Here is a 19,928-nt window from a genome sequence, read left to right as displayed (position 1 = left end):
TCTTCTTGGAGCATGTGATGATTTCTTCAGTTCAAAATAACGATGAATGTCATGTTTTTAGGAAATGCAGTGGAGTAAAAAGAACCATATTATGCTTTAGAATATAGTGGAGTAAAAGCAAAAATTTCTCAAAATCAAAATAAATTTGTGACTGTCCAGAAGTGTCCACTATTTTGGTTTATCTAGCCACAACAAACCAAACAATCACTTAAAATAGCTTGGCCAGTGCCAGTCCATATGACCTGAGGCCTGAGTCACTGCCAGGTATTCAGCTCTTGGACCCTTTACCAGCACTGCACTGCCTATGACGTCACAGTCCACAACAGCTTCATTATACTGCTGTGACCTGTAACCCAACACCTGGGTAATCCATGCAGTCTCACTCCCAGGCAACCACCCTGTACAGAGCCAGCTTTGTTGCTAATTTTAGCCTGCTACTCACTTTCTGTAAGAGCAATAGTGACAGTGGGATTATTTTGTGTCACGGTTCGGTGAAAGGAAACTGTAATTAAGGCATGTGCATTTAAACAGGGGGGAAAAAAATCTGTCTAAATATTCTGGGGATGTAAAATGCCAACTAATCCAACCTGGAGCTCGACTTACTTGTGGAAACGTCCTGATCGATCTTCACTGTCTGCATAGAGGAACATTTTTATAGCGTAATTCTCAACATGGGCATTGCCAACTATTTCCTGCGAGATGGATTCGTTGTCGCTGAGCTCCTTCTTCATCTGAAACAAAAAGAACCACTCAGGAGTTAGTTTTCCAGGTGCAGCACTCATACAACCTAAAGTGGCATGCAAATGTGGTCATATTAGCATGTTTTAGCATGGACAGTACTGTAAAGAGTGTTTACTGCACCATTTATGACAGATTCTAAATGATTACCCTCTAAAGCCCTGGTTTCCAAATAGCATGACTCAATCATTCCTGAGAAGCATCAGCCACTTTGATTCAACTCCAGAAGCCTAGTGTAATTTATATTTTGTTGCTAAAGAGAGAGAACTCTGGAGAGTTGCCCACGTGCAATTAATCGACTCATTCACCCAGCTATTATTATTATGATCAGCGACAGCAGGCGAATGAGTTTTTAGCCTCATAATTCACAGAAAACTGTTAAAATGTAACAGACAATAACTCTGCATGGACTAATGTAGGCCTGTGACCATCCTCACTTCTAATAATAAAAATCCAAAAATATCCATTTGTTTTCCCGGCCTGAGTTTTCAACAAGACTTCATGTCTTCAAGTCTCCATGGGCATCGTCCTTCTCTATGTTGGTTCATTGACAATAAATGTGCTGTAGCTTCATTTAAAATAAATTGTACACTATGATTACATAAATAGAATAAATGTTTGAGGTGGTCCTGCATTAAAAATGAAACTTCATTGCAAAATCAAATGGAATTGCTGGTTTCAGCACATTTTCAGCCTTAATCCTGATCTCAGCAAACTATGCAACACATAGACGCCTGCGACCCGGTCTTTTACTTAGAGGTTTGGAATGGCCAGCACCCAAACGCCAAAGCTTCAGCCAGTCAGGCTCTGCCTTCCTCTCTGTGATGTTACAGTCTGCTAGAGAGCGTCAGGTTTCCTTGTAAAATCAGTAAAGCAAATACGACTGGTTACATTTCAACAGGTGGAACCTGGGCGCCTGAATGGACTCACTGTTCACATTTTAATGAAATTTTTACCTATTCCGTGAAAAGGCAGCAGTGAAGGCACAGTACATCACTTGTACTGTATCATAGAAGAATATAAAAACATAAGTCGGAAGGAAGCGTGCAAAAACGGTACAGAGAGAGAGAAAGTGAGATTGGATGCTTTTCTGCACACTAAATCAAAGCCTTGAAACTAGATCTTGTCTATGCACACCGATTCCATGGGGTTCACTCAAAATCCCCTTAGAAAAAAAAAGGAACACTGGAGTCATTTTAACAGTTACTAAAAGGAAGCTTGTTCTGTTAAGAAAAAAGGAGAAGGTTCTATGTGTTTTTTGGCCAAGAGACTTGAGCAAGATATAGGTGAAGTGAACCTTATCACACGCACCTTGCTTATCCGTGCCAGTCGGGAAAAGCTATAAATCCTACATCACGAATGAAAAAAAAAAATGCTGACATACGAGTAATTTAAATAAGTGGTAATGGACTAGACAAAACACATTGGTCAGCACAAATCATGTTTACATCCATTACAAATTTACCCATATTTACTGTTGTCTGGGTCATGTTTTCTTTTACCTTAGTTCCCCGTTTTTTTTTTTTTTTTCCAAGGGTGAGGGCATATTACAACATGCCCATGTTGTCATCTATCTAATTTGTCTAGCAGTAGCTTCAACTAGTTGACAGATGAATTTGACTGGATGTTGCATAAACAAAGATTACCTCTATATAAGCCTACTCACCTTGCTACCCATCTATGCACAATTATATATATTTAGTTTGATTTTATCATATGCATTTAGATTTTTTTACCCAGAACAGACCTGTGAACCATTTACTGGGTTGAGAACCCACTGGTAAAAGTTAGGTTCGTAAACCAGTGTAATTTTAGAAAAGCACTGCAAAATAATTTCTCAACAGACAAAAAGAATGAGATTGCTTCAGCTCACAACTTAAACATAACCTATAAATATATTGTCTCTATTAAACGTATAACTTTTTTATACTTGCACTGTTTACTCTTTGTGAAGTACATTTCATACACATAAAATGAAAGATAGGTGATTCCGACCATAATTAAAGAGCAGAGCATCATCTTTTTTATTGTATGGTGTAAAAGATGAAGTACACTTCATGCTTCAGACCTTTTGACCGGATGTGCCCACCAGGATCTTAGTCTCCACATGTTGTTGTTTCCTGTTTCTGTGACATTTAATGCACTGAGGCGATAGTAAAAGTGAGCACTGGAGACTGCAGGGTCTCCGCGCTCGTCTAATTGGTTCCTGAAATGTCTATAACAGTGCCTGCCTAGGCATAAAAGAAAAGTTTTCTTTTTTCCACAGCTTCCTGCTCCCCTTTTGAGGAGACCTATAAATTCAGCCTTTTGAACTGATGAGAATATAGTGCCCTTAGTCCAAAAGGTCACTAAAAATGTTTTGCTAATGCCACACAAACAAAAGAACTCAAAACCAGTCAAAGTACAAAAATCTTTAGGACTTAACTTACCGTTTCCAACTGATCCATTAGTTTCACAAGAAACTTCCGGCACTCTGGAGTTTTGCTATCTAGTTTCATTCCCGTCTGCATGGCGTAAAGTCGACCTGGAACACATTGAAAATAAGCAGAGCATTTTATTTATTTATTAAATGTTTAACCACTGAACTGATGTCACGTTAGCATGGCATTTAGTATGGAGTACTAGGGTTGCCACAGTACCCAAATTTCAGCAGTTGAATGAATAATATACCCTGTACTCTATACTACCTGTTCTGCAGAAATGCTGGTACCATCAAAAAAAACAGTTTTTGTACTGACTGGTATGTCTAGACACGCCTAACTAAATGTGTGTTTCTCACCGTGTTGGGTGTAACTAATTACTAAGTAATTAGTTACTGTAATTGAATTTCTTTTCCCTTGAAAATGTAAAGTAAGGGATTAGTCTTCATTTATCTGTAATTTAATTACAGTTACTTCTGATGTAATTGAGGTAAATACTGTGTATAGATCAATCCGATCTCACAGCGATTCGTATGCATTTTATGAGGCGTCTAAATCGTAAGATCGCACTCAAATTCGTATGAATTATTGTAAAATATGTATGAAAAAGACTGTGTGAAATGTCATGAGATCAGACATAAAACAATAGTGGTTTTAACATCAAAACGTATTGTCTGATGTTAAAAAGTATATGTTTATAATGTAACCTTCTCCACCTTGATCTGTTTAAGGATAATTCAAGCAATTTTATAGTATTTATTTGAAAGAATTAAAACAGATTCACGTCTATCCTTGTATTATTCAGCTGGTTGAGATTGATATGGGATTTTGAAAGTAATTAGTAATTAAAAGTAATTAAATTCTTTTTAGAGAGAGTAATTAGTACAGTAATCTAATTACACTGTTGAAGAGGTAATTAGTAATTAATGACTTTTTTAGAGTAACTTACTCAACACTGCATGGTTTCTCATGACCTTAAAGCTTATGCTAAAGACCATGACTAAAGTGAAAATAAGGCAGCAACATGTGTTGAGTTAGTATCAGAATTCCTTCACCATGGTCCAAGACTGGAAGAGCATTCCAGACTAGCTCATGAAGTTGGTTGAGAGAATGCCAAGAGTGTGCAAAACTGTTATCAATGCAAAGAAGTGCTCTACTAAAAAAGCTAGAAAGTTCAGTTGTTTACATTAATTTTCTTAATGATGTGAATTTACATTAATTTTCCCTCTGATGTAAAATGTGAAGAACAAAAAATGAGTAGAAGTCTATACTGCAAGGGAAAAAATATATTACGCGATTCAATTTTTACTGGCTCTTGCTCTTTTAGTATAATATACAATAGTGGCATTTAGTCCTACTGATTTAGAAAGGGTGAAAAAAATCCCATGAGCCTTTGCTGCACAACTTTAAATACAAGAGCTACAGCACAAAAGATGCAGACGTTACAGCCGTGAGAGTACAAGCTACACTTAAATGCAAAGTTAGTTAAGTGAATTACCTTTATATCACACATGAATAAGGAGCATTATCCTGAGGGTTTATTTTAATGAATTAAATTGCAGTTCTCGATCAATCAATAGACATTAATAGAAGAAGAAAGTGCGATCTACAATGTATTCAACAGAGGGGAACCATGAAATAGGAAGAGCATAGAGTTTGTTCATTGGAATTCATGAAGGATCGCAGGTCTTCAATTACAGAGTGCCTGGAAGACAACAATCAATTGCTATTACACAAGTTCAAAGTCATTAAGTTAAGAAGGACTGTTAAGAGGGACACTTGGAAAAAAGGCAGTAATCTCCGAGCATTAGGGATATGCTCCCCTAATGAAGATAACATCTGGCTCCACCCATACTTTTACCAATTTAAAATCTCACCTAGGTCAGCCTATGCTGTCCCAAAGGAAATTAAAAAGATGAGGGTTTACAAAGTATTCCACAGCTTCCTTGCTATAACATTTATGTGATGAAGAGGGATGAAACGATCCCCTCGCAGCCAAACATGAGCCAATATATTCTTGCACTAAATATTAGGATACCTCTTAATTAATGTAACAAAATTAAATGTCACTAGTCACTACTATTGGACTGTTTCCAATTTGTTCTGATAAAAATAGGCGTGTACACACACATACATACATATTTCTATACATATTATCTTTTAAATAGAAATACTAAGATAAAAGGTAAATATAATAATAATAATGAGAATAGTGTGGTAAAGAAAGCTGGTGAAGAATATAAAAATGCCAAAAATTTGTTTCAATTTAGCTTCAAACAAGAGGACTATTAGCATCTAATAAGTTGTGTAGGGTACCTTAGTTAAAATAAGCATAGTTAGGTTTGAATTAGTTTGGTTAAATAAACAGAGAGAAATATCAAGAGCGAAAGCAACATTTAACACAAGAAAAACCAACTGAACAGACTTGTGCTATGAGCATGGGAAGACCACGGGAAACGCATGAAATACCAGCAATTTATCAGCCATATCACCAAGTACATCCAAACAACCAAGTAAAGTAAAACTATAAAACATTTAGGTTAAGGTAATTGATTTATAAGCTAAGAATCTTAAGATACATAATATTTCATCCTTGTTAGTAAAAAATACCTTAGAGAGGTATACATTGTTAGTTTATTTTTGTTACTTTCTCATTATCTCAACTAAATTTCTCAGAAGAAAATAACGGCATGTCTCATCATTAGGGCCATTTCAGCTTGAGTGAGTCTCTGATTAAAGTATAAGTAAATTTGCTCATTCGTTAAACTACCCTTGTGTTTAGGAATGGATTTTGTGGAAAAAAACAAAGAGAAAACTATTTTTAAGTTGACAATTTAACTTTTAAAGTTATGAACTCTAGAAAGAAAGACAGAAAATACAATGTCTGGTTTCTGTAACCACGACATTTAGAATCACACAAATTATGCAAAGCTTCTTCATTCCACTTTGTCCTCAAAAATGCCATTTGGGATTGGCATATTTTTGAGGGGGATTTGGGAGAAGACGGGATATTATGAAATTACAATTCAAATGTAATCAGTTAGATAACCCAGAATAAGCTAACTAAACGGGTTTCAGAAGATCGATGACTGCTGAAAGGAAAGGCTCATACAGTATTTGATGTATTTTTGTCAAGTACTTCCTGTCTTTGTTTCTTTAAGAACAGTAGCCTACATTTCCTCTTCCATGAGGCCCAATTTGCAGAGATCTGATGTCTATCAGAATAGATCATAGCACACAGTCACAAAGTCCTCCTTTGTAACTCTATTACGCCCATACTGCTCAACATCCAATTTTCCTCATCTGAAACAATGCAACACTGAGGCCATTCACATTTGTAAATCAAGAAAATAAAAAAAATGATTTGTTTCATCCGTTTTAATGAAAGCAAGTGAAATAAAGAGTGTGAATAAATGTTAGAATAGTGTTTTTATTGAAAGTGAGTGATCGCACAGCATAAAATAATTCTATGCAAGTCATTCACCCAAAAATACAAATTATTATCACCTTCGGAACACAAATGAAGATATTTTATTTAATGAAATCTGAGAGCTTTCTCTCCCACCATTGACAGTCAACTACCACTTTGACGATTCAAAACGATCATAAAGAGATCGTAAAATGAATCCATATCCATCGGCAGTTAAGTCCAAATTTTCTGAATAGACACGATCGCTTTATATGATAACCTGATTGAATTTATTTTATTTAAATATAAACGTTGATCAGCTAACATAAATTGAAGCTCAACTGAACCCGCTTGACACGTGAGAACAAACCTCTAGGGGAAGTTCAAATGTGCTGCATAACACGAGAATGAACCTCATTGGGTCTCGCATGTCAAGTGAGCATGCTTCAGCTTCTGTTTATCATCACAACTGATGTGCAAGTTGATGAATGTTTATATGCAAATCAAATCCTAAATTCAATCTGTTAATCATATAAAGCGATTGTGTAAAAAATGTGGACTAAACCGCTCAATTAATATGGATTAGTAACTTTTTGAAGTGTCAAAGTGTCGAATTTGAGGGTGAGGGTAATTGACCCTTCGCGTGGAGCTTGATTGACAGGTAATCTGACCAATCATACTTCGCCATCTGCCATTTTGTCCGACAAAGCAGTCAGGAGAGATAGAAGATTAACATGAGAGGATTAAAACTTGAAAAACGGAGTGTACTGACGCCTTTCCATGGTTAAAACAACATTTATTCTTATGTTCATTCATGTTTATTTGATGATATAAATGAACTAGATGGAAGAGATGATTGGATCACGAGCAGCTTTAACTGATGCTCTATAGCGATCTGTCACGACACATTAAAGAGCCACAAAACGTTATTGTATTTATTGTTTAAATTTCTTTTTAAAAATGACGAAATTTGAAAGGTGAGACTTTGTTTAATATCTTTAATATCAAAAGTAACCGAAAACAAGTAACCTGGTCTGCCCTGTCTGTCAGCGTGTTGTCTCTGCTCCGCAATGTATTTTTCACTGAGTGAGAACATGGCGTGCGTGTCAGAGTGGTGTAGCTTGACGGACATAGCGACAGTAACTAAGGGGGGGCGGGTCTTTGCGAAGGGTAAATTTATGACAGAATTATAATTTTTGGGTGAACCATCCCATTCAGGAGACATTAAGTGGCCTCAATGTAAATTCATAACTAAAGACTCTTCTTACTGGTCAAATCCTTTTTAGACTACTTGCATGTGCCTGGACTAAACATCAGATTCCACTAAATGACCACTGTACAACAAAGCATGTACAATATCTCAGATGATCATTATGGCAGAGTAAGCATCAACGCAAGCTTGACGTTTGACAGACGAAAGACAGCGTGACTCTTCAGTTGAGGACATGCCCGAGTATTTCACTGACATCTGCAGTAAGAACTGAATTGTATATTCAGGAATGTCAGCCCGCGCACTCTGCTTTCCCTACTACAAGGATGTTATTATGTAGCTACTGCTCAGTCTGAAAACTGGATAAGGTCCAGCAAGAAGGAAGGAAAACAATGTCAAAGAGGGCCTTTTCCATAGGTTTACAGCATGGTGCCAATCAGAGAACTGGAGCTCTGTCAAAGAGACCGAAGCCAGAGCAGAACCGCATCAGAAGAGCATTCTGCTTCAAAAAACCACACACATTAATCTGGCACCACGCACATGGCTGTTGCACATTATGACGTCTTCATAGAAAAAAATCAATTCCTTATAATCCAGAAAAACAGTAGAAGAAATCACTAATTGTTATTCATAAAGGGAGCTTAAAGGGTTAGTTCACCCAAAAATGAAAATTAAGTCATTAATTACTCACCCCCATGCTGTACCAACCCCGTAAGACCTTCGTTCGGCTTCGGAACACAAATGAAGATATTTTTGATTAAATTTGAGAGCTGTACGTATAACTACCACATTGGCTCCTAAGGGACTGCCTCTTGACGGCCCAGAAAGTCAATGAAGAAAATGTTTAAATATCCCAAGTGACTACCGTGGCTCAACTATATGTTTATCAAGCGACGAGAATACTTTTTGTGCGAAAAAACAAACAAAAATAACGAGTTTATTCGACTATTCATTTTCTTCCTTGTAGGCCAGAAACGAGACTTCCTTAGATTTCCACGACGCATGCGCGAGAACTGAACCGAAGTAGTGCAAGGAGATCGCAATTCTCGCGCATGCGTCGTGGAAATCTAAGGAAGTCTCGTTTCTGGCCTACAAGGAAGAAAAGGAATAGTCGAATAAACTCGTTATTTTTGTTTGTTTTTTCGCACAAAAAGTATTCTCGTCGCTTGATAAACATATAGTTGAGCCACGGTAGTCACTTGGGATATTTAAACATTTTCTTCATTGACTTTCTGGGCCGTCAAGAGGCAGTCCCTTAGGAGCCTATGTGGTAGTTATACAGCTCTCAAATTTAATCAAAAATACCTTCATTTGTGTTCCGAAGACGAACGAAGGTCTTACGGGGTTGGTACAGCATGGGGGTGAGTAATTAATGACTTAATTTTCATTTTTGGGTGAACTAACCCTTTAACTTTCCAAGCCAAGAATATTTAAACGTTCAGGATAATGAAGAAAAATAAGATAACCGAGACTGCAAGATCATCATCATCATCATCCAGATATTAAAGAGACCAAGGATCATCTGCAATTTTAAAACTCTTGAGTATAACCAAACAACAGATAAAGTCTCAAGTAAAAGGATACAGTAAGCCAACAACAGAAACAATTCAAGTCCTGATTTGCTCACTTAAATGTCAATGCTGACCTCCAGTGGCACAATGAAATCACCCTCTCTTAAATTCTGATTTAATAGGAAAATCTCTATGTATAAGTACAATACAATCAGATTTTTAAATATTTTTCAGAAACCTCACTGAAAGTTCCAAAACAATGTGTTGGCCAATCACAAACGGAAACAGCATATAATATTTTAAAAAAACACCGACAGTGTTTTTTTTAATTTTTTTTTTAAACATACTAAATAGTCAGTGTTTTACACTATGAACTGGTAAAACCAACACAATTACACTTATACACAAAGTAACTGAACTGTTCAGAATAAATACACAGCCAAGAAAAATATGAATTGAAAATATATATTCATTGAAACGATGAAAAGGCTCAATAAGAAAAAAGAAAATGTGTTGTGAGTGGGTGTAGACATTGCTAAACTGTGCATAATCATGTGATGTTTGGCGGGTACTTCATACCCAAAGCAACATGCTACACCTAGTTGGTCAAAGTCAAAGACATAACTTTACATAACATAACAAGTGATAGCCGAGTTCACAGATCTGATCGTCCCCATGGATTGCACCTATGAGATTTTTTACAAGATAGGCTCTGGCACACTTTCCTATAATTTCTCATCATAACAGTTCAATAGTTTAAGTTAAGTTTGTTTTTGAAAAGTCTCTTATGCTCTGAAGCCTCATGTTTGTTTATTTGCTGCTCAAGAAAAATTCCATATTATCAATACAACAGCTGTGTTGCTTAAATGGTAATGTAACCATACCTAATGTTAACAACTACCTTAATAATTATTAATAATAAGCAGTCATTAGGAGTTAATCAAGGCAAAATTCATAGTTAGTTAATAGTGAGAACTGGACCCTAATCTAACGTGTGCCCAAACTGTTGAACCATTAGTGAACATTCAGTAAAGAATCAGATTCATTTGTCAACAAGTATCGCTCTTTTCATAGATGCCAGCAATATTACAGAAACTAAAGTCCAAAAATTGAGACAAACCATCTCTAAAGTATTCTGCCCTGAAACATCATGATGGCATTATAATCTGGAGCCTTAAACATAGCTTTTGTGAGAGTAATTGGACTGCCTTTCTCCTTCAGAGTTCAGAAACAGCCCAACAAAGAAGAAGGATTACGTCTAACAGTTTTTTAAAGTTGCCCCTTTACCTTCATGGATTGCTCAGGTCATAAAACAAATATAAAGCTTGACATTTAGACTCAGCAAAGAAAGGACATAATATCTCACTACTCAGAAATGGAAAATTGCAGAAGCAGTGGGAGGTCTTCCAATGATGAGGTTAGACTCTAAAAGTGCAGTCTACCTGAAATGGTTGCCATGACAATCAGGCAAGACCAAAAAAAAAATCATGATTGTGTTCAATGGGCAAACTGGGATAATGTCAGTAGCCATTTTAAAGTATTTCATAGAAAATGAATGTACTCATGTGAAATAAGATGCATTACTATCTGAGTCATTCAAACATTTGGTACCCTTCAGGAGCATCCAGCCAACTTCCAGCTAAATGTGCATGAATTCTTCACTCTCAGGCTAATTGGCACACAAATAACAATGTCTTCCTTTCAAGATACTCCTGTGAAAATTAAATAACCCTACTATTCATGAGCAAAGACTTTCCCCGAGTAGGATGCCATTAAAAATAAACGAGGAAGGTTGTTTGTGCCCCAGACATAAAATATACTGAAGATGTACAATCTGTCTAACATTAAAGAGTAACTAAACCCTAAACCAACTTTTTTTTAGTTAATGATCTGTAAGAATGGATATTTATTAATACCAGTCATTGATTTGAGTAACTTTTTAGACATTTGCTAAAGTGTTTTATTTCTACGGTAGAAACATGACGTCACAATATGTCGACCTTCAAAGGGGGTGCCCGTGGTTATGTAGATATAAATGTCTCACTCTAAGGTAATAAAAACATTACGTATTATTATTAAGTAAGTTCTTTATACACCACTGAAAACATAGTTATGGTTCTGTTAATAGATAATCATAATTATTACACATGATTGGACCTTTAATACTATTGTGGATTTTTCTACAATATTCCCTCATGACACTAAAATAGGGCATCAGGTCAATCTACCGCAGTATTTCCTCTCTCAATCAGTAGAAAATGTGCTTAACACTCATTCATAAATGAAAACATAAAATATCGTTATATACTGTGAAATGGTATATATTAGAAAAATACAGTGATATCAATTTTTTTTTTTGTCATACAGCCCACTATGCGTTTCACATTTCACTGTGGATTCTTTGGTAAATCAGTCGCAATTTTGGCACAGGCTTTGCAAACAGACTTTGAAATGAATGTCATGATAAATCTACCTCACACCCCAAACCACCAGGCTTCTAAAACATCTGATTCTGTGAGCATGCAGACTAAACGGCTTGAATGATGTTAAGCAGCCATAACCTGCAGGTATTATAAACATTCAAAAATGTTACAATGTCCCTTGAGCACTAATTACTTTTAGTTTATTCATTTTTTAGGAACCACACAAAACATGCACAAACTAATAGCTGTTCAATTATAAAAGTATTATTGAAGATCCTCAGTATTCCCTCAGAACTTTACAGTCTGTTGAAATGCAATCTGGTTCCTTTCAACTGCAACGGCAATGTCTTTCAATAATATCAGTTACCATCATACCACAATGATTTGCTAAATATCCAACAGTTTATCTTTCCTATGCACTTTGATTTTTATAAAGTTAATTTCATTGCACAAGCCAAATGCTGAGCCGTCATCAGATGAATGATAATCTCATTTGTGAGTGACTTTACTTTATTTTCGTTATTTATTTTTCTGCATTACTTTTAAAAAACTTGAGTGTATTTTTGATGTGGATGATACAGGATTTTCAATTTTCAAAGAGTGTTACTTATTGATTTCAATTTAAAAATGTAACTGGTAGAGTAAAATAGGCACATAATATCTTGACATGATCGAAGGCACCTAAATCAAATCATAATTGTATGATGTTGGGATTATCATGATGGGATATCAGCAAATATTGTATCGCTGGCTAAGAGATGTCAGATTTTATCATGAAGAAACATCCGATTTACACACCCCTAGTACACTGAACTCATTCTTGATATTTAAAGATTTTACATTCCATTGCCTTGTACAGTTTGTGAAAACATATGAATGATTTTAATTAGAGTTTTGAATAAATATATTCAGGGGTGTTTCCTCAGAGGAGGCAAGGGATGCACTAGCCCCTTAAGTCTTTACAGGAAAAAAATAAAATAAATAAATAACGACTTTATTCAACAATTTGTTCTCTTCGGTGTCAGATATCCTATGCTATTCGCTTAGTAAACAGTAAAGCGCTTCCAGGGTCTACCCCAGAATGCCGGCTAATTGGCCGACGCGGTTCATGGGAGCACCACGACACATGCGTGTGATATTGATGCAATATGCGTGTGATATTGATGGCATTCTGACGTAGACCCCAGAAGCACTGTACTGCGTGAATAGGAGATCTGACACAGAAGTGAAGAAATTGTTGAATAGAGTATTTTTTTACTTATTTTGTGTGTATTTGACAGTTTGTGTTTAAGAGCAATAAGCAGTGGCAGCAAAAAAAAAAAAAAAAAAACGTAGTACCGAGAGGTGACTTTATGTGTACGTAGTTTGGCTGAGCACAAAATCTGCGCAAATATGTAAAATTTTGGCTAATACGCACAATCCGACGCCGAATTCAATCTCTCTCTCTCTCTCTGTGTGTATATATACATATGAAGAGTTCAGATGCAAAAGCCTCTAAATGCCATTTGAAATTTTCTTCTTTAATGATGATTTTTATCAAACTTGTATATTTAAGTTCAGTAATTTCACTTAAATAACAATTAATAGGTAATAAGTGAAATCACTGAACTTCAATATACAAGCTTGATAAAAATGATCATTCTAGAAGAAAATTTCAAATGGCACTTAGAGGCTTTTGCATCTGAACTCTTCATATATAAACATTCATTGACCAAAAACTTAATACAGATGGGAAAAAGTGTTTCTAAAAGATTTGAGGAATTTAATCGATAATAATAATTTGATATAAAAAAATATTCATGGAAACAAAAAAAAAACACTGCAGAGTTTTATGACATCCCTAGAAGCAAATGGCTGCAAAATATGCATGTGTCATGAGTCATGCATCACAAGACGTGAGCCCAGACTTACGGGATAATGGGGACCATCTAGAGGCTCAAGGCCTGCAGATGGTCCCTGGTGAACCCTGAGTATCCGGGCTGGTCACCTTCCTGTGACGTAAAAGAGTCATAATTCATCTCAGTCTGTCACACTAAAGTCTGTACACTACAAAACGATTACAGTATTGCTAAAAATAGATATACATGCAAAGTCTGACACACCTACACCTAGATGAGCTCTTGCGCTGAGCAAAGTCCTTCAAAAGCCCAGGGGAAAATAAGTATTTTTACAACACTAGCACTACTATGTAGACTGAAAGACAATGATAATGTCCTCTGAGAAAAATACATTCAGAAGCATAATGTTTATGGGGTTGTGGACATTTTTTCCAAGTCAGATCACAATTCATCCCAACACACCTCAAAAACTTGTTTTTCCAGCATTGCGTGGCGAGAATGGCAGCAACTGACAGTATCCCTTACATGATTCAGCATATCTGACCACTTACTTTGATTTGCCATAAAGAAACAAACTGCTTAATGAATGATTATCTCTCAACTACACATCTCAGAACAGCATTAAATTAAATCTAGAATATGAAAGTCTCTGTAATGTAACTTACTAGTGATGCAGTGAAGTGTCAGCCAACCCTTTCAAAACAAACCAGTTAGCCAGTCATGCTACATTAGTAGCTAAACTTGCTGCGTTTGTGGATAACTACTAACTTATCCAGCTGGTAAACAATTATTACATACACGCAAGACATTTCAAACTCATAAATATTCTACAGTAACATATGATATTGGGGAAATTAAAATAAACATCAGCAGATGTTAACAAAGAACCGAAGCTAACTTCCACAACACAGACGGACACATTAAATACACGCCGAACTACTGCATGTAAATATATATAGAGAGAGTTATTAAAACCATTGTAATCGAATTTCCAAGGAAAATCTGAAAAATGACAAGATAATTCAATGACAGGGAGGGAGGGCTAACAAACAAAACAAAGCGATATTTTTATAGGCTTACAGTAATAAGCGACCACCGGGTCTCTTTTTTCGAGTTCCTGTGCTGTTCTTAAATGGTGCTGGATCGCTTTCAGCTGGGTTGGGAGAGCCATCCTGAAGAGAAGTCGCTGTTACAAACTTCTACAAGATCCGAAAAATGGCTAAAAAAACAAAGATGACAAGCGCTCGCGAACGAGTTACTTACTTCCGCGTCTTCACGTGAACGCGCAACCACGCCTTTACTGACCTCCATAGGCGTGGAGGAGCACATGACCCACACGAATCTGCGATTATTTTCATTCGGCATAAAAAAAAGAGTAAATATGTATTGACTAAAATACAGAGAAATCTGTAAAAAAATGTATTTAGTAATCATATACTGTATATGAAGGTGTCATTTTTAATTTATTTGTCACATTATATTATTTGTTTTAATTAATAAGGCTATAGGCTATTGCACAAATAAAAAGCCCAAATAGTTTGCCTTTAAAAAAAAAAAAAAAAAAAAAACTAGAAAAAGACAGTTTCAGTGTAAACTGCAAACTGTTCAAAGGGCTTTAAACGATTTCAGACGATGAATACGGCTCACCAAGCGAAACGATCGCTCATTTAAAAAAAAAAAATATCAAAGTTTGTTTTATAAGCTCAAATGGTCGCCTTGCTCTGTGCTTTGATGCGCGTTCGTGACGCATCAAAATGAACGAATCTTTTCCAGTCAACTCGTTCATTTGGTTCGTTGGATGAACCAAATAACACGAAAAAAGATTTGTTCATTTTGATAAACGAGTTCGAATCACGAACTCGCATCACAGAACAGAGTAAGGCGACCATTTGAGCTTATAAAACTCAAACTTTGTTTGTTTTTTTTAAACGAGCGATCGTTTCGCTTGATAAGACCCTTATTCACCGTCTGAAATCGTTTACAGCTCGTTGAGCAGTTTGCACTGAAACTGTCTTTTGGAACTTGAACCGTTTGGTTCCCAATATTGAAGTCCATTATATGGAGAAAAATCCTGGAATGTTTTCATCAAAAACCTTAATTTCTTTTCGACTGAAGAAAGAATGACATGGACATCTTCTTGGATGACACGGGGGTGAGTAAATTATCAGCAAAGTTTTTTTTTTTTTTAAGTGAACTACTCCTTTAATAAAGAGTTAGCCTATAATAATCAACAGTGTTCAAATGTTGTACAATGGTGAACCTATATATAGGCTGGTTTACTGCCGAGGTTAATGTAAAATAAAATACTTGAAGAGCCCCACGTAAAGTTTTAGTTCAATAGATTCAGCTTTAATTGTAGTCCCCTTCTAGTATGTGTAAATATAGCCGATAGGGTGGTGTACACAAAAAGAGTGACACAACTATTTTAAACATTTTTACTTGATTGAATATTCACAAACATTACGAAAGCATTGTATCAGAAAGAGTTCCTTGGATTCACAAGCAGTTTATTCAGACTATGAGTTACTTAACACTAATTATGGCAGTCATAATATATGCACCAATTATGTTACCTACTGTATATGAAGATTTTTATGCATAATCATAAATCCCATAGACACTGGTAATCAAAAAAAAAAACTGTATAGATGATCAATTCTCTAAACATAATACAAAAGCTATTACTCCAACAGCTATGAAGTTGAAACAGTGGGAAGGCAACTGCGAAAATATGTGAAGACCAAACCTGCTGTAAGATGTTCCTGTAATGAATAAATCATATCCTTATAATAAACTGCTACCTGCTGACACAAAATAAGAGTTCACAGTATGCCATGTTGTACCTGAGATGAAACACTTAGCTGAGAATAATAACAAAAAGTTGGATGGATGCCTGATGAAAATGTAGATACAAACACTACAAACACAAGATAATAATGAAATGGACTATATGGAAATCAACACCATGATAGGATATATAGGCTATATCAATGATCCTATCACCATATAGATAGGATCATTGATATACTATCCATGTGCATAATCGTAACTAAGTATGCAGTACCACTGACCAATCAATAATGTTTTTAAAAATGTATGCTGTTGCATGCACTTATTCTTCCTTATTCACTTTTAAGAATGAATCATTGTTGAAATTTAAATCAAAGAATACTTGTCAAAATAGTACTCACAATTTGTGTAGTAATTCAATATAATGTAGAAATCGAAATAATATTGAGGAGAGAATGACTAAATACTTGTCTTTAAATACTCTAAATATTTTGGGTTTAGATTAGCTTACATAAGTCAATAATTTAAAAAAATTATCTTTAAGTTTCTCCTGCAAGAGAGGTGGCTTATTTAGGTTTAGAATAGGTTGGCTTTATAACTAAAAATATCAATGAGTCCCTTGTCATTAATTATTAATAAATTGTCAAGTTAAAAACACCAGAAAGTCTAGAGGTATGTGGGTTTATGTCTTGTCTGTCATTCGGAGACCCACAGAAGACATAACACTGTTGAAGCCAACTTTCTAAATCCTCAAGACACTGGCTGGTTTAAAAAGCCAATTCTTCGGAACCGAATCTCAAAAATCTCAGCAATACAGAGGAGGATGGTGATGATTGTAAAGGTGTACATTGCACTGAGGAAGATGGTCTTCTCAAAGTGTTCAGGGACCATACACTTTGAGATGTTGAAGATCTTCGCAAGACCACTAGCATCACACATGTAGATAGGAGCAACCAGGAACCCAAAGAGGTGGCTCTGAAGCCAAAATGCTAACACTTCCAGAATTATTCTCAGCAGGACAGAGATGATGTAGAAGATTGTGGACATCGGTCGCTGAAGGATCTCCTCCTGATCTATATTTTTACAGGCAGCATAAAGATGAAACACAGCTCCAGGTACCAAGACAGAGACTAGCTGTAACGCCCAGAATACCTACAAACAGATAAAAAAAAAACATTTTATGTTACTAATTCTGTGTCTTTGAATTATTATGAAACGGACATTGCGATAGTCTTTTCTATTGTGACATATATCTGAGTGAAACTGCTTCTCGGACAAGAAAAATGTGTGTGTGTGTGGGTGGGGGTGGGGGGGGGGGTGTAGTTTTGGTGTAAACTATTCAAGTTTCCACTAAAAAATGTACAGTGATTGTAGGCCATACAATCAGCGTCTCATATTATTCACTGAAATACAGTTGTACATCTAGGTTTTGATTATCTGCTTGATTATTGTTAAGATATAGTAGAAGAGTTAGTGGTAAACTTTTTTATTCCATGCAGTGAAAATGACAGATCAAGGGCCTGTTCACATCAAAAACAATAACCATAAAGATAACTATATTAGCGCGTGCTTGTTTGTCACTTTAAAGGCTCGTTCTTAAAGCGATTCCAACGATATTGTGAACCTTATAGTTATTGTCCTTGGTGTGAACCGTCCTGGTTCCAAATCTTACAGTTACATGGCTTAATAGAATTTCTCTTTCCTACTTCCATACATCCATGTTCACTTTTGGCTGTCATTTCATGTATTTTCATTAAATTACAATCCCAGATTATTAAATTCATATACTTTCATGCACTTTTACCTGTGGTGTTATAGGCCTAAACTGGTTGTAACAGTAAAGGTTTAATTCCCTTTTGTCTGGATCACAGCTGAAGTGGAGGGCCTCATTGCCATAGACTGCGAATCCAAGGACTCCGAGGAAGAACGTACGCACTGAGCCGAAAAACAGCGTGTGGAACTGGCCTATCACCGTCGGAGGCCTGAGCTGAAACATGCAATGCAGAGATCTTAGCATGCATTCACTGAAACCATTTCCAAACACAAAATATCTCTAATTTTGCATTCAAGGTCAAACTTTAGACTGCATACTTACACATCCTTCATAAAAGTTTTTGATGTAGTTTAATGACATAATTTGGCTTCACAGCTCTGCATCATTCTATGGTTGCTTGTCACCATCATTGCCAGTCTTCTGGCCTCGGGCAAAGGCAGATAGCAATTCTGAACCTCAAAACGACCTTTTGCTTTAGAAACCCCTTTGTCAATGCAGTCTCTTTTATCCGAAGTGCGATTTACTCACTCAGTGCAAAAAAAAAAAAAAAAAAAAAACCATACAAAAACAAAACAAAACAAGGAAAATAACAAAGGCTACGGGACATGTGGTCAGCTCATGGGCTAATCCCTATTCAACCATGTCAGCGAAAAAAAAAACTCTTGCTCTTGCATCTCACAATAGAGCAGAGCAAACATGACAATTGCAACAAAATGCATTTGTATCACTGGGCAAATCACATCATGGAAAACAACAATTAACGGGTTAACAAATATGAATAATTTCAGAGAAGTATTTAACCAGGCAATTGAATTCAAGCCAACAGAGCCTTTTGTAAAACAATTTGAACACTGTTTTTGTAGTGATATCCTGGAATTTTGAGATCCTTATAAGGGTTTCCAGACACCTCTAACTTATATTTATCTAAATAGCTGTTTAAATAAGACCAGTTTTCCTTTATAAAGTACATATATAAGCTACTACATTATCTATCTCTGATAACAGTTAACAGGCCTACTGAAAGTTTCTCTAGAATTTCCACTAGTGTTTCTTCAACAAAATAGCACGATAAACGTTCACACGATAAGAAACGTGTTAAATCGTCTATTAAAAGTCCACACACCAACCGTAATCCAGGCGGAGTGTTGTTCATCCCCCTTCTTAATCAGAACCGAGGTCCTGCTCTCATGTCACTGCGTCCCGAGGGAAAGAAGGACCTGCTGGAAAAGCAGCATGTTGGGGGCGCCTTTCTGACGGCAAGCTTTTTCGAGTCATAAACCAAAGAGCAAACAGTTAACGTTAGACAAGCCATCAAAGAAACCTAGCAAAGAATAGATCATTATGGCCACAGAGATGCTAATTACCGAAATAAGAGTACTGGGGTCTGGCGGTCATACGGTCATTGGGCACGTGGTGCACACGCAAGCATAGCTGTCAATCAAAGTGATGCTTCATATATGACCGTGCTTGATTGTTTGTTTGCTCATGTAGCTCGATAGCATGATGAAGGAGGACTCCATTACATACGTTTATTTTATTGGTATGTTGCCGTTCAATAGATGTTTGTGATGGGTTTGACTATTCACATCGTTTTATGCATTATAGAATAAAAAGTCATTGAAATAAAAACGCATTTTCTCTCCACATCAAACCCATTCAATAAATAAAATGTAATTTGAGAAAAACCTTGAATAGCCTACATATCTCATTTAAAAAGTTTTCAATTTCTGAATGAAGTCATTTTCCATCTCTGAAAAAAAGTCTCATTAAAAGGAATCTTAAATCCTTGAAAAGGTTAGCATAAAGATGTTTTTC

At 36.1% G+C, this 19,928-nt stretch overlaps 2 protein-coding genes across 2 annotated transcripts in view; both read right to left on the bottom strand.

Moving 5' to 3' along the window:
- The window catches only part of vta1 (vesicle (multivesicular body) trafficking 1), a 30,982-nt gene extending 16,148 nt beyond the window's left edge, over window positions 1–14,834 (bottom strand). Inside the window, exons 1-3 of the mRNA XM_039692609.2 lie at window positions 14,630–14,834; window positions 3,168–3,262; window positions 604–731 (exon numbers count right to left, since the gene is read on the bottom strand). Coding sequence (XP_039548543.2) covers window positions 604–731; window positions 3,168–3,262; window positions 14,630–14,720 — 314 coding nt within the window. The 5' untranslated portion in view covers window positions 14,721–14,834. The remainder of the gene's footprint in view (window positions 1–603; window positions 732–3,167; window positions 3,263–14,629) is intronic.
- A 1,195-nt stretch (window positions 14,835–16,029) lies between these two features.
- Window positions 16,030–19,374, bottom strand: gje1a (gap junction protein epsilon 1a). Its single transcript, XM_039692611.2, has 3 exons — window positions 19,237–19,374; window positions 18,144–18,326; window positions 16,030–17,491 (listed from the first exon to the last, which is right to left on the bottom strand). Exons 1-3 carry the CDS (start codon window positions 19,264–19,266, stop codon window positions 17,090–17,092), a joined length of 615 nt encoding a protein of 204 aa, XP_039548545.1. The 5' UTR covers window positions 19,267–19,374; the 3' UTR covers window positions 16,030–17,089.
- Between the last annotated feature and the right edge of the window lie 554 nt (window positions 19,375–19,928).

Source organism: Pimephales promelas, chromosome 13, assembly GCF_988280905.1.
Source record: "Pimephales promelas chromosome 13, fPimPro1.hap1.1, whole genome shotgun sequence".
Classification (NCBI taxonomy): domain Eukaryota; kingdom Metazoa; phylum Chordata; class Actinopteri; order Cypriniformes; family Leuciscidae; genus Pimephales; species Pimephales promelas.
The sequence above is the reverse complement of the archived record's forward strand: the minus strand, read 5'-3'. Positions and strand labels throughout refer to the sequence as shown.